Source organism: Hylobates moloch, unplaced genomic scaffold, assembly GCF_009828535.3.
Source record: "Hylobates moloch isolate HMO894 unplaced genomic scaffold, HMol_V3 SCAFFOLD_15, whole genome shotgun sequence".
Lineage (NCBI taxonomy): Eukaryota > Metazoa > Chordata > Mammalia > Primates > Hylobatidae > Hylobates > Hylobates moloch.
Genome location: NW_026652290.1, coordinates 22,539,131 through 22,555,270, shown reverse-complemented (window position 1 = coordinate 22,555,270; position 16,140 = coordinate 22,539,131). Strand labels below are relative to the sequence as shown.

The window sequence follows — 16,140 nt, the reverse complement described above, 5'->3', positions numbered from 1 at the left end:
CTGGATCTCAGGCCTGCTAGGGTGGGGTCCTCCCTAGACTGCCCTATGCCAGCTCCAGGGGTAGCAGCTTCTCCTCATATCTGCCATTCCCATATTCCTTAGAGTTCTCGCCATTTCTTATGAGCTAATCCCTTGTTATTCCAAACTGCTATTAGAGTTAAGAATTATTTAAATGCTCCCTGTTTAAATGACTGTGTGGTTCTGTTCTCATCATTGGACAGAATGATTCATCCCCCAACTCTTTGATGGGGCCAACTCTTTCCATTTATCCCCAACTTTCAGCCCCAGCTTGGACTTGAGACTCTGACTTATTGAATCAAGGCCCAGAGACAGGTTTGAGGAGAGGCAAACCTCATTTAGTTCAATGAGACCCAATCTTGAGACCTCCCTCTCCCAGCCACATCATCCTTTCTCATATTATCCTAAATTGTGCAGCAATACAATATGGTTGAACTGATCCCATTTCCAGCTTGGGGTGAGCAAAGAGCAGGAGTCCTGACCATGTTAACTGAGAAATTAGCATATTCTGTTATCCATCTAAATAATTAACTCAGAGATATGCACATGACTGAGAGGCCAATTGTGCCTAATAAGATTGTAGAAAAAAAATTTTTTTTGAGCTATCAGGAAAGAGAATTTCCTCTTTTGTGCTATTTTTAGTCTAGGATCATGCAACCTTCAAAACGGTTGGCAACTGCTTTGAGACTATGAAGCCACCTATAAGGGGCTTCAGAGAACAGAGCCCTCAGTGAGGAGGAGAAAGAAAGAAAAACCTGGTCTTTGTCACCTTTGCACCTTGAGCAAGTCTTGCTTGAAGCTATTGCCTCTGGACTTTTAATTTGGTGAGCTAAAATATTCCCTTTTTGAAAAACTAGGTAGAATTAGGTTTTCTGTTATTTATGAAAGAAAGCATCATAATTATATTTTCCTTCTGGGTGAGACTACAGCAATATGCACCCTTTCCTAACATTCATTGCACTCTATGCTAATGTCCTAATGTCTCCCCAGTAGCCTGTAAGGTTTTGAAGGCAGAAGCCTACTCTTATTCACCCTTGAAGTAATACATCTTGGCACAGTGTTTTGCATATGGTCAGCACCTAATAAGTAGTTCTTACATGTATAACTGAATAAATAAATTTTGAACAATGCAGCTGCATGAAACTAATATCATGATAGCTATGACAGAAAAGATATGCTAAAAACCTGGGTCATATTTTCTGCTTTTATAATGAGAGACAAGGCTATTTTATAATACCAATTGACTGTTGTTATTCAAACACAAGAGCCACATTAGAACTTCAGGACTAAACAGTAGACTTGAGAAATAATACACTACTGAGGCTGCATGAGGCTATTTGATGCTAAACTCACAAAGTCACAGTTAATGTCAAGATCATTATGTCTCATCAATGACCCCCATCCCCACATTAGAACAGCAGCACTATATTTGGCCCTTGGTAGCCACTAAGGAAACTTGACTTCTGGAGAAGCTGACTAAGGGTTGCTATTTTGTATCTTGCTATTCCATTTTCTAGAGAGAAATTATCAAGTAATCGAGAACATTATTATCCCAGGATCTAGCCTGAGGATAGAAAGAAGGTGATTGTCTTCTCTGACATACACATCTAGATGAGTTTATGTGTCATGCTATCGCTCATGCTAATAATTGACAATATAATCTGATTACATTAGTTCAGAGCCTAAGGAAGATAAATGTCCCTCTTCATGATCACTGATTGACATGCAGGATTCCTTTAAAATTCCGGATGCCACATATCAACTTAACACACTGACAATATGAACTGATTGCAGGATATTCCAGGTATCTGGCTAGGAAATCATTTGCCAGCAACTTCAACAATAAAATTGATTATAATTCAGTATTTTTAAATGGTGTCTGACATGTAAATGATTACTTTAGCTTTACTCAGAAACATTAAATTCTCACTTGGGTGCTAAGCGAGGACTAGAACTCTAAGTCACCCACTGTTCTATCACTATCCTCCTGAATTTAAAATAACAGCAGCAGCAAAAACCTTTTGCAGTCATGTGAATCTTTAATATAATATACTCAAAGAGAACTCAATATTAAAGTACCACAAATACTTGCATGATAGAACAAGTAGCATAACTTGAGCAACTAAGATATCTATGTGTTATCTGAGAAGAACTTCTCAGTAGCCATATAAATTTAAGTTCCTAAACATAATTGTCAAGTAGCAAAATGCAAAGACCTACACACTGCCAAATCACATGACCTCAGCAGGGCTCCTAATCCTTTACTCATTTTTAGAGGCTGAACAACATTTGCCCATGATTACTCAAGTGACTATTCTTCATCAACCTGGCGAACTGCTGACGAAAAAACATGAATATAAGTTGCTGCGAAAAAAGGTAATTCTCTCCCTGTTCCTCCGAGTTACTCAGAGATGAGAAAAATTAACATCTGGAAAGAACACAAATAAGATTTTGACATATGGCCTGAAAGATAAAAAGTAGAATACTATGTGTAACACTTAAAGGTAAAAGAGATATGTAGCAGTTAACACAGCAGGAGGCTGTAGTCTCACTACAGGGTATTACTCAATCTGAATCCAACTAGAAAACCAGAGTCACTACTTTACTCTTCTTAGAAAGCAACTGTCACTCTTTTCTTTCTCATCTATGTTTTATCATCCAGGTGGTAAAGAAACTCGTTGTTTATTTTAAAAAATCCTTGAGAAAGGTGTAAATATTTTCCAACTTGCTTCATCAAAACATGTAAGGCTATTTGACATATTCTTCATCCTGAGTTACAGAAAAACAAATAAATAGAAGCTTGTAGACAGTATGTTACTTTATCAGTCCTGAGAAGATATGCTTCTGCGCAAAAGAACTGATATACTACTGAGTAGAACTATGTGCTACGTTCGTTTGCAATGAATTATTGACATATTGTCTTTTTTTAGGGGGTAGGGGCAATAGCTCATGAGAGAAAACACCAGACGGCACCAGAAACTGTAGTTCCTCACTTGCTCCACAAGATAGCAACATTCCACCACAGCTGTTTGCTACAGACGCTGCACTCTAAGTAGAACAAATGTGTTATTTAGTCTACAATCATTTTTAATTTTACTACTGACAGTCTGACAGGACTATTTAATATTGCCAGGTTGACCTTTCCATGATTTTGTGCTAAATCGTTTAAAAAAAAAAAACTTCCCTTACTCTGCTGTGTGGAGAAGAGATTGCAATTGACTCCCCATCAGCAGGCTTCTGTGATCTGATGAGCCAACAGCACTGGTCAAAACAGGAGGGCTGAGAGGCAGGACTGCAGAAGGCAACTGGTACCACACATGGCGTGATCGCCCTGGATTTATCACACTTCTCGAGTGTGGAGTGTAGACAGTTCAGCAAGGATATTCAGCCCATCATCACTCCCTGACAGTTGCTGACAGGGCCTTCCACAGCACAGCAAACAATGACATATGAGATGTAAGGTTAATTTTGTTAGGTTCAGTCGTATTATTTCCTTACTGGGGTAAAGGAATATTGTCCTTCTGTGGAAAGACTTATCTAAAAATATTGCCTTCGGAGACTAATTAGGCTGTAAGGGAAAGATAACAAAAATCTTTCTTCCAACATACTTGAGAAGGAAGTTTTGTGTAACTGAAAAGATGGATATAACAGAGACAGACTGGAGGAATGGCAGCCAGTGTGGCAGCCTACAAGTGGTTCCAGTGAGCTGACACTCCCTATTCAGCTGCCAATAACAGGACACTCACTTTGTGCCATTCTCTGGGATAAGTGCTTCATAGGAATCGTCCCCATTCAAACCTCCCCACCACCCTGAGGGCTCCACTGCCATTAGCCCCACTTTAACAGATGACATATCTGAGATTTATCTGGTAGGTTACCACACAGATGGCAAGTAGATACCAAACCAAGATTAAACCCAGTTAGTCTGACTCCAGCAGCTAAATGGTTAATTATAGTACTGTACTGCCCTTCAACAGCCCCTGAAATAGGTAAAGTCTCTCCTCAAATTGCTCAGCTCATCCAATTTCAAGAGCCTTTCCTGGCTTTTCAGAACCCATTCCCTGAAAAATTCCTAAGAAGGAGGAAAAAAAAAACAACTTCCAAGCAGTTTCTTGGTGTCCCTTGCTCCTCAGGGACCTGTATAGAAGCCATAAAGAGATATATTTCCTTTATGTTTATGACAGCAGAGCTCAGGCTGCAGGTGTTGGAATTTGAGGCCTTTCATATTTTTCCAGAATTTATACATAACTTGGAAATCTTGGCTACTTTATTGGGGCCATCTTGGGTAAAAGATCCTGCCCAAGGTTTTTGACAGAGAATAGTTATGATTTAAGTAATTTCTTGATGATTCCTCCTAGTGAACAAATCTGAGCTCAATGGTGAGGTGAGAGCAGGCTCTCGTTATTCATTTCCTATCTCCCCTGGTCCCTCCTCATAACCTGCTTTCACTGATAAAGAAAATAAGACAGGAAGATTGGCTGATAGGAAACATGACAATCCAGGAATGCCCAGGACAGCGGGGGAACCAAGCGAGCAATTGGTTTGTTCTCCAAAAAGGAAAATGTGGTTTGCATCTCATCATCTAAGGACCCTGCAGTCAGTCCAGAGTTGGTGCCAATTGTTCAGGAATCATATTTCACTGAGGGTATGGAATAGGGATTCTCTAAGCAGAGGCCATATTCCCAAGCAGCCAAGTTACATCATCTTTGTTAAAGTGTTGAACCATCCTTGTTGCAACTAGATACCAACCAGCAAATAGAAAAACAGAAAAAGGACCGGTAGTCAAGGACTGGGGAGGTAGCCTTAATCACTATCTGTAATGAGAGCAGGGCTTCACCTCTATTAGGAAACAAAAGAATTAAAAGAAACCATGAAAAGCAAGGCACATAGAATGGTGTTCTATGGGTTAGTGGGACAAGTATGTGTCCACCCAGAGAACCAATCCAGGTAAGTTAGATGCCAGGCTTGGTGAAACAAGATTGACTTTAGCCATGGGAAGTGTGGATGGGACCCCTTTTTATTGCCAATATATGGTTCAAAATCCATATATCTACAAAGGCTAGAGTAGATAGCAAAATATATTCAACATGTAATCCACACTAATGTGGGCACAGGTGGTCAGCTACTCAGCAGAGCTGACCCCAACCTGAACTATCGCATGGACCAAGATTGCTCTGAATCTTGAGATAGAACAAAGGCAGGTCCACCCTGCCCAGGCTCTGTAGCCTAAAAGAATGTGCTGTTACACACTCCAGGAAGTAAGGAGAAATCTAAACTCTCAGTTTTTAGAAAAAAATAATTCAAGTGAGTCTTACAAAACTCTTTGAATATATTATTGAATATAATTTTATTATTAGAAAAAGTTGGAGGTGGGCACCACATGGATAGGTAATGAAGTGATCTGGTGAGCAATGAAACATCTAGAGTAGAGGCCAGAGCCGTAATACACACGGTCAAGATTGCCACTCCCATAAAGAAAGTTTTGATAAGTTCTACATACGTACAATTTTCAGATGGGATAAAAGTCTCATGACATCTGCCATGTCCGCCAAGATGAGTAAGCGTGTCACCGCGGAGAGTAAAGCCCTTGCCGCCCGCACCATGGTGCCGCGCTTTACCGACGAGCAAGGGTCATCAGCAAACTCGGAGGAGGCGATCCGCATCGTCTCACCTGGAAGACAGACACGGAGAGGCAGGTGGGTAGACAAGAGGCTTAGAGGCTGGCCATCCTAAAGATCTGTGAATGGACCATTACTGTTTTTATTGCAAAACTCTGATGACCAGGTGGTATTTCTGCCACCTCTATTGCAGCAAAGAGCCCTTTAAGTCAAGTACATCAGTGCATATGGACAAGTGCTGTGGACCAAACAAGGTGCTCATTTCACACTGAAGTATGAAGTCATGCTTTTCACATCCATAAGGAATATATTTAATTCCATTTGTCTAATAGTTGAGATGGATTTGCCTTGAGCTTAATCATCCTCTCTCCGCATTTGCCTTGGAACCAATGATACCAGGCAACTTACCATGCAACTCACTGAAGTTACTGACAGTTAAGGTACAAAGTTAATTGTTCCACAGATAATCGAAAGTTAAGACCTTGGCCTCATTAACACTGTACTCTTAATTGACCTAATCAGACAAGAACACATCATAGAGGCACCCAAGATCCAATCTTCTAATCTTCTTAGTAACCAATTTGCCAATATAGAGAACATTTAGAAGAGAACTGAACCAATTAAACAAATGTTTACTAAACACACACTTGTGTCAGATTCTGTACTAGGCTCTGTGATTACAAAGTTGACTAAGAACATCCAGGCACAAGAAGTTCACAGTCTCATGAGTAAACAGGTATGTCAACACATAATCAGAATACAGTAATTAAGTGCCATACGAGACAAGATTAACAATGTAGGCAACATAGAGGGGAGAGGTATTTGCTCATTTACTGTGAGACTGGGGGGAAGCTGCCCATTTTAATGGGATGCAAAAAAGAAAGAGGTGTTCACCAGGAAAACAAAGGTGGGGAGGGGATCTCAGGCTGCATGAACACTCTGTGGGCTCTGAAGCCTGGAGCCCCATGCTGAGTACAGAGACCTGCAGTTCTCTGGAAGAACCCACGAGGAAAGGGGCTGGAGAGAGGCAGTAATGCCTAGAACACCATGTAAGAGGTTTGGATTGTACCCTCAGCAGGGTGGGAAGTTACAATAATAGATTTTTATTTTTGGAAGATTATTTTAGTCATATTACATAAAATAAACTGGAGGGGAAAAAGACCAGGACAGAGAAATCAGTTAATAGGGTAAATGCAGTTTTAGTCTGAGAGCAGTGGTGAGAGCCTGGACCAAGGAGATGGGACAGGAAGGGAGTATAAAATGCATCTGTGTGACACAACCAACCGATCTAAGGGCTGATTAGATGTGAAGACCAGACAAAAGGTTCAAGCTGACGATGAGGGCTGACACAATACCACAGTCAGGTATATATTTGCACCGAGGGACCCAGGAGTGGAAACAAAGAGATAATTAACAAGGATTGAGACTCATAACCAAATCAGTGGGTGGATATCCACTTTGGGGAGTGAAAACTGTGAGAAACCATAAATGGAGCTTCATATGGCAGAGTGTACACAGGGGTATAAAAGCTTCAATAAACTTGAAGAGTACAGTTAATATGACAGATTTTTTAACTCAAGATCAAACAATTTATTCAATTTTTGTAGTAATGATTACTACTCACCTACTAAGCAAAATCTAGCTCATTTAAATAAAGCCAATGATAGCATGGAAAGTCTGTGCATCCTGTAATTAGTCCTAAGTCATAAGAAAAAATAAAAAACACCTCTTACTGTTTTATAGGACGATCAGAGTATAAAGTAATTCTCTCAGCTAGTGTGGTAGTTATTTAAACCCTCACAGTGATACTTTTTATACTTGGGAATGTGGGCGTGTAAGGAAATATATTGCACTGTCGGATTTTTTAAAGAGGCTACCATCTACAATAAGCATTTTATATTGCTAACCAGCTTAGCCTTTTTGCCTAGGCACACACAAATAGCTTGATATATAAAAACAGCATGGGAGAAACTTAAAAATTCATTACTCTAGTGGCACAATGATGAGTTTTCAAGATGTATGGTCCTAGAGCTCAATCCAAGTGTCCCACCCTTGCCACAGGGTTACATACATCTCCACCTCTTGCCCCTCCTCCTCACAAATAAAAAGAGTCATTGGCAAATATCTGTGTGGTGGGGGGAAGAAAGCCACCTTTTCCCCACTTTATACAGTGCAGGTAGAAAGAACGTTATACACCAAGGTAAATCCAGCAAACTATTGGTAAATATGCCACAAGTACAGCTAGACAAATTTGTGTAAGATATTAACAGATAAGTCAGCTACTGTTGAAATAAATCCACTTATTCAAGGGAAAGGGAGATTTATTCTGCACATGAACCCAGGTAGCTACATGGTTGATCCCAGTTCCTGCAGGCTAAATCGGTATGAGCCCTAGCATGGCTAAAAGTAGGTCACTCAGGTAGGGCTACTGGCAGAACAGAGAGCCCCAGGAGGAGAGGCCAGTCACACACCCCTTCCCTGCAGGTGGAGCTTGTGCATTACTTGAAGAACCATGCCTAATCCAATATATTTTCAAGTTGAGATTGAACATTCGGAATGAACCAACATCATTGAAGACAGGTCTTGCCAGAACGAGGGGCTCTGGAGGGCCCAGAATGACTCCTTCCATCTGTCTTAGCGGCACCGTCGGGCATCTGGCAGAAGTGTACTGGCACTTCATGCAGATGCCAACCATCTGGTCAGCAATACTGCTTCAAAGCCGATGGGTGACACGTGTCAGTGCAGAGCTCTTAGGTGGAGCTAATCAACCTGGGGCCCATGGCAGGCACCCCAAGAGTGGCTCAGCAGATGTCCATGAGAGGGAGACAGGGAAGAGACAGACAGAGAGAGAGAGAGAAAGAAAGACAGAGAGAGAGAGAGAGAGACCCACGTTAGAAAATGCCATCTACCTTTCTGGATGGAAAACTCACACTAAATTCTGAGATTATTCTAAGATAAATAGAAGATTATTGCATTCAATGTAAATTAAACTAAAAGCTCATTTTAAGCAGATACAAATGATTTCACATTGTTAAGGATTCCAAAGGAAAGGCAACCTCAAATCAGCTATAATTTTAATGTCTTATGTCCCTGCAGCTTTAAGATTACTGAAGCAAACTGATAAGCAAGTTTATCAGGATAAAATTAGCTACTTTCCCAGGAATGTAGAGAAAAGTGTTTTTTCTATAAGACTGAAATATTTCGCTAAGAAATAGTATGCATGTGTAAGAGGGAAATGGAGCAGTGATGAGAGGGTACAAGAGATCTGCCTGCTTCTTTTATATACATTCTTGTTCAATCTCATGTACTTGATTATAGACCTAACTCAGAGCAACATTTCCGCGGTAAAGCCTTTGATGTCCTCAAGGCACTACAACCTGCTGAAAAGAAGAAAACTTAACATTACCAAATAAGGGACCAAGGGAAAATAACAATTTTAACATGCATGTAGTGCTTCTATATAAAGGCTTATTATATAAGTATTGTTCTAAAAGCTTTACATGTATTAACTCATGGATGAAAAAGGATAAACAAAATCACATTGACCTGGGTTCAGATCTCGACTCCACCCCGACTATTACCAAATATGTGAGCTAGTGCTTATTCAACCTTTGTATTTCAGTCCAGTCAACTGTAAAATGACAGGGAAAATAATGATAGCTGCCTCACAGACTGCCATGAGAGTTAAAATTAGAGATGATGCATTCAAAGCACCCAACATAGGGCCTGACCCATAAAGGGTGATCATTATTCATTAATACCACTACTATCACGACCACTTCGAGCATCCAAAACGCAGTAAGAAGACTTGGTGAACTCCTGGTTACAGGTTTAAAAGCGTATATTTTGGTTGGTTTCACTTCTTGTGTTTCTTCCTTAGAAGCAAGACAACATATGCTCAATAAAAGTACTTATTGTTTGAAGATAGAATAGATACAAAAAAAATGGTGCTCGGCTTTTAAATCAGTGCTTATTCTGGTTCCTAGGCTACCCTGAAGGCACTGGGATAAATACATAATTGTGCATCAGCTTGAGGTAAGATCAATTCAAATGTGGAATGATGCAAGCCAGTAATAATAAACACAAGAAAAGGATGGCATGGGCTGGGTGCGGTTGCTCACACCTGTAATCCTAGCACTTTGGAAGGCCAAGGCGGGTGGATCATCTGAGGTCAGGAGTTCAAGACCAGCCTGACCAACATGGAGAAACCCCATCTCTTCTAAAAATACAAAATTAGCCGGGCGTGGTGGTGCATGCCTGTAATCCCAGCTACTCAGGAGGCTGAGGCAGGAGAATCACTTGAACCCAGGAGGTGAAGGTAGCGGTGAGCCGAGATCACGCCATTGCCCTCCAGTCTGGTAACAAGAGTGAAACTCCGTCTCAAAAAAAAAAAAAGAAAAATAATAAAAGGAAAAAAGAAAAGTATGGCATGTGGAAGGCAGAGCTTTAGGATTAAAAAAATCAGGTAGGAATCAGATCATGAACCAAAACGGTACAAATATCCTGTGGCTCATTCCTTGAAGGAGGGGCCTGCATGTAAGGTCAGCACTCTAAATGCTTGACAACTGAACTGCTGAAAAACCGTGAGAAGCAAGGAAAAATGTGTGGTGAAAAGCAAGATTCAAAGAGTGCTGGGTGAATAAAATGAAAACCTCAGAATCGTTCACGGTCTTAGAGGCTGAAGAGGATTTAACTTGTCTTTTTTATCCAGCATGGTCAACATAGTGAGACCCTATCTCTACAAAAAAATTTTAAAAATCAAATTGCCAGGGTAGTCCCTGCTACTGTAGAGGCTGAGGCAGGAGGATGGCTTAAGCCCAGGAGTTTGAGGCTGCAGTGAGTTATCATTGCACCACTGCACTCCAGCTTGCGTGACTGAGTGAGACCTGTCTCAAAAAAACAAAACAAGGTGCAGCGGCTCACACCTGTAATCCCAGCACTTTGGGAGGCCGAGGTGGGTGGATCACTTGAGGTCAGGAGTTCGAGACTAGTCTGGCCAACATGGTGAAACTGCGTCTCTACTAAACATACAAAAAATTAGCCAGGCGTGGTGGCAGGTGCCTGTAGTCCCAGCAACTAGGGAGGCTGAGGCCGGAGAATTGCTTGAACCCAGGAAGCAGAGGTTGCAGTGAGCTGAGATTTCACCATTGCACTCAGCCTGGGCAACGAGGGTTAAACTCCGGCTGGGCGCGGTGGCTCACGCCTGTAATCCCAACACTTTGGGAGGCTGAGGCGGGTGGATCACAAGGTCAAGAGATTGAGACCATTCTGGCCAATATGGTGAAACCCTGTCTCTACTAAAAATACAAAAATTAGCTAGGCGTGGTGGTGTGCACCTGTAGTCCCAGCTACTTGGGAGGCTGAGGCAGGAGAATCACTTGAACTCGGAAGGCAGAGGTTGCAGTGAGCCGAGATCATGCCACTGTACTCCAGCCTGGTGACAGAGCGAGACTCCGTCTAAAAAAGGGAAGCTCCATCTCAAAACAAAACAAACAAAAAAACTTTTCTTTTCACTCTTTCAGCAATGGCAAGCATTGGACTTACTCCCTGGAATCAAACGATGAAAACTGGAACTAGTGTGAGAATGAAAATGAAGAAAAAGGCAAACCACAGAGCAAATGTAATGAAACAACCAGAATAAGAGCAGATTAAGACATGAAAAGCCATGTAGGGAAAGGAATTTCAATGTATTTCCTATACCTTGCGTGGTAATTTACATTGTCAACATTTTTGCTATAAAATAAATATGTGCTCCTTAAGAGAACTTAAAAAAATACAATTAAAAGAAGCCAAAAGAGCATTCACATCTTAATAACCAAGGACAACATCTGATGAGCTATCTTCTAGAAAGTTCTGTATGCCTATATTTTTAACCAGCAGTTTTCACACGTAATAGCTACAACTGCATATCATCTTTTGTCTAAATGCATAATTCTCCTTTATCTAATTACATAAATTATCCAACATATACTGATAGTTCATGTTTTTTATATTTCTCCCTGTATTACAGAATTCTTAGAAAAGATGACAGAAGGCCGAGTGTTGTGGCTCACACCTGTAATCCCAGCACTTTGAGAGGCTGAGGTGGGCAGATCATTTGAGGTCACGAGTTCGACACCAGTCTGGCCAACACGGTGAAACCCCATCTCTACTAAAAATGCAAAAATTAGCCAGTTGTGGTGGTGGGCACCTGTAATCCCAGCTACTCAGGAGGCTGAGACAGGAGTATCGCTTGAGTCTGGGAGGCATATGTTGCAGTGAGCAGAGATCACACCATTGCACTCCAGCCTGGGTGACTGAGCGAGACTCTGTCTCAAAAAAAAAAAAAAAAAGAAAGAAAGAAAGAAAAGAAAAAAAGAAAAGATGAGAAAAAGGGCAAAAATTTCCAATCCTCTTAACCAGTTTGTTCCCTTTTCACAATTACCGACACCTGCCTAACAAGCTTTTTCACATGTATTTTCCGTGAAGTACAGATCCTAAAGGATTCTGAAAAACGGATCCTGTAGAGCAATGCAGAAACTAAAACATGTTTTTAGAGAGGAAAGCAACATTAGTGAGGGAACCTGACCACAGGTTCCCAAAGCCTTAGCCAGTTCTGCAACTCAAACTGTGCATCCCGATTGAGCTCACACACTTACAGAGACTGTGTGACGGAAAATACATAACAGAATCTTAAAATGGTAATTCAGTTAACAATGTCCAACTTCAGAACATTTTATCATTTTGATTATTTTGTAGAGTCTGTAAGGCAATGTAATACTTGAAAACCACTTACAGGTCTGGTCAGCTAATTTTCAAAGCAAGGTGGGAAAATATTTATCTTCATTTGAGACAAAACAAACTTAAATGTTAAATGAATGGCCAAGGTGGACAACACCACAGAAGTTACAAGGTCACCACAGAAGATCTTGATGCATTACATCATGCCTCTTGGCTCTTTTTCTTGGAAGAAATAAGTGAGTGGTTCTTTGATAAGAATCATGCAGAGTTGGACAATGTGTTGAAAAGATGAGGTAAGTAGGTATTAATGTGGCTGAGGGCCTCTGCGCTAACTACATTTGCAAACATAGGAATGTCTTCTTCTGGGATGGTTCCAGCAGCAAGGGGGTGGTGCAGCAGGGTGGTCCAAGATTCCTTCCACTTTAGGATCTTATTAGGCTGTATCCATCTGGACTTAATATTTTAGTATGTAACTCTTTCATCTATAATAAGAATAGCTCTCTTTTTAAGAGCTCACAATGTGCCAAGTTCTGTTCAAAGAGCTTAACCTGTATCAACTCTTTTACTGCTGAAGAGAATCTGATGAAGGAAGTGTTCTCATTGTCACCCTTTCTATCTGAGGAAACTGAACACAGAAAAGAAAGATTATTAAGATTATTTGCCCAAGGTCAAACAGATGGTGAGTGGTGAAGTAGGCATTCAAAATCTGTCTGGCTCTGCAGTCTATCCTCTTAAAACCAGTGCTTTAGAAATATCTTTATTTTAACATCCTGTTTACTGTGTGAAAATTATTTGTTTACATATGTCTGTCTGTGCCTGCATTAGGAGTTGAAGACTAGTAAATTATGTTATTCAGTTTACACAGTATAGGAAAGAAGGAAGCAAGCAAGGGAGAAAGAAAGGAAGGAAGGGAGGGAGGGAGAGAGGGAGGGAGAGAAGGAGAAAGGGAGGGAGGGAGAAACAGAGGGAAAGAGAAACAGAGGGAGGGAGGGAGGGATGAAGGAAGAAAGGAAGGGAGAGAGGGAAGGAGGGAGGAAGGAGAAAGGGAGGGAAGGAGAAAGGGAGGGAGAGAGAAACAGAGGGAGAGAGATACAGAGAGAGCGAGGGAGGGATGAAGGAAGAAAGGAAGGGAGAGAGGGAAGGATGGAGGAAGGGAGGGTAGGAGGGAGGAAGGGAAGGAACTAGGACCTAAACAAAGACACTTCTCCAATTATTCCCAGGCCCCACCACTCCTTATTGTCACATGTTAGGGATGATTTGTGACTGCCTGTGCATGTATGCATTTGAGTTTTCCCTCCTTCCTTGACCTGTAAGCTTAATCAGTGTAGAAATCATAATTGTAGCAGATTAATTTCTTTAATCATAATACCTTACATCGGTTGACAAGGTATATGCCCTCAAGGAATGCTGTCGAGAGGAGGAAAGGAAGGCCTGCCTGGCACTTTACATTTTGAACCATATTGAATGGATACTGAAGCAGGGAGAAAAGGCAAATGAAATCCCAGATGCTTGACACTCTACAATAAAATAATTGAAATATTTTCTTCTTTTTCATTTTTGAACTTTTAGTTGGATTTGTAAGTTCAGGAAGCAGCAAGGAAACCAAAACATTTGCTAAAGGAAAGTTCTAGTGAAAGGAGCAACTCCTTTGCTTCTCCTCTGTTTTGCCCACATAGGCCTTTGCTAGCAAGAAGGAAAAAGTCTTAACACTTTTTTGGAAACTATCAAGAATGTGAGAGAGCTATACATGCATTTCACCCCAGGGTGGCTATGACTGAAATCTGTGATTGGGGAAAAGGTCAACAATCAACAATCAGAATTTTTCTCTAAGGCTCAGGGATGCTGACGTCCTGTCTTTTCTCAAGCAGAATCTGCATTAAAATAAGCTACCTCCTGTGGACACTTTAAGCACCAAGCAGATACAGCAGTGCTTGGTACTATTCAGGTCCTGTTATGAAAAAACAAGATAATATTTGGCCGAAATAAGCAGTATTCAGAAGAAAGCCTTATCTGCTTACTAAAAAAAAAAAAAAAAAAAAACCCTATCATGCAAGCTATACCAAAACTATATAAGTATTATAAAATAAGAAGGCTGCATGTCCCTTTGTCATTCTACCAAGGGTAGTGGGCTCCATGTTGTCTTTATTATTCTTTAGGTTTTTCCAGAAACTCTCAGAAAACAATAAATTAGGTGCAAAATGACAGCAGTGTGATGGGGCCACTGTCTCTGAAGTGATGTTGAGACTGGAGAATTTCAGATCCGGATGAAACCTCCTCAGGCATCATTCAGCACCTCTTTTTCATCTCACACATGAAGACACAGAAGCCCAAGTGCCATGGTCAGGTGGTTGGTGGGGGTCAGCATCCCTGTCTCCTGACATCCCAGTCAGGGACTCTGGTCTCAGTCCCATTGTTGCTGTGAGGCCAACAAAGCCCAGTGTGACACCAGCAAATCAAACTCTCCTCACCTAACAAAATCCCACGATAGCCACATGGCTCTGTTACAGCCCTAATTCAGTGGCAAGAGCAGCTCCAAAGACAAATGTGTGTCCTCATTTGGTCAGTGTTGTTTCCCAAGGTAGATAATTGAGTCTTTTCCAATGTAATTTTTGCCCTATCAAGATATGTTCACTATGCAAAAGTACTAGAAATGTCAGTAACTAATGATTAAGTGTATTGAATGTTATGAGCTATTAAACATCGTTAGAGACAGTAATGCGCCACCTTGCAGAAGGCACAGATCATTAACCATATGGATTTTAATTATTTCGGCTGTAGCCTTTTCCTGGGTTGGGAGGAGAGGGTGTAGGGTAATTTTACGTTGTAGCCAGAAAGATTATGAAGCCGCAATATGGCATACTTCACAAATGAGACCCTTGTAAAGACCTGTTAAATGTAGCAATAGCCACATTCCATAAAAAGGTGATTATTGTTTTGGCCTTGAATGCAAGAGAAGACCATAAATTAGGAAATGTTAAACAGTGATGATCTAAGCTTAAGAGAAAAATTACATACAGAGGACCAATAGTGAACTCAATTTTGTTCAATATTTTTACACATAAAGGGAAAATAAATTGATGGAATGTAAATTTCATTGTGCAATACATATATTTCTGAAATAAGGACATTATATCAGATATACACTAAAGAAAACCTATTGTAAGTTATCTTGTAAAGCATATAAGCAGCCAATAAATTAATTTTTCTATAAACCCCAAATTTCAATATGTAAGTCAAGTCTCTCTATAAAAATCATGCTGCTGACTTATTTATATTCTTAAGTCAATAAATGTTTCTATTGATCAGTACCTGTATTCTCCTACAACCATGACACAAATCAAAACGCACCGAAATGTCAGTACCCTGCTACAGTACTTGGTAGTTGAAGTGTGACTTCAAAAACCTTCTAATGTTATAAGGAAAACAAGAATCAATATCTAGATTGGACAAGCAGAGATAACGCGAGCATCAAACATGCTAGCATCTAATTCTGAATCAAAGAGATGGCAGCATTCAGGTTCAACATCTCAACATGCATATGTAAAGGACATCTTGATTTCCTCATGCTCCTTAAGATACTGTACAAGGAAATGCAGAGTACAGAGGATGGATTTAATGTCCAAATTCCAGAATTTAACAATACCTTGGAGGGCATCATGCAGATAAAATTTTAACAGATGCAAAATCCAGGTGTGACCTCTAGGACAAAAAATGCTCTGTCTTTCTAGGAAACCATTCCAATTTGTGCTAGCTTTTTTTTTTTTTTTTTTTTTTTTTTTTTTTT

At 40.6% G+C, this 16,140-nt stretch overlaps 1 protein-coding gene across 15 annotated transcripts in view; it reads right to left on the bottom strand.

Annotated features, from left to right (window-relative positions):
* The window catches only part of CTNNA2 (catenin alpha 2), a 1,201,677-nt gene that overhangs the window by 782,753 nt on the left and 402,784 nt on the right, over nt 1-16,140 (bottom strand). For 14 of the 15 annotated variants that reach the window (XR_009210118.1, XM_058429034.1, XM_058429035.1 and 11 more), the window contains one exon: nt 5,523-5,689. The exons of the other annotated variant lie outside the window; for it this stretch is intronic. Coding sequence is in view for 13 of the 14 variants with exons in the window: in XM_058429034.1 (XP_058285017.1) it covers nt 5,523-5,689 (167 nt within the window). In the remaining variant the exon portion in view is untranslated. The remainder of the gene's footprint in view (nt 1-5,522; nt 5,690-16,140) is intronic. 15 annotated transcript variants of the gene reach the window in all.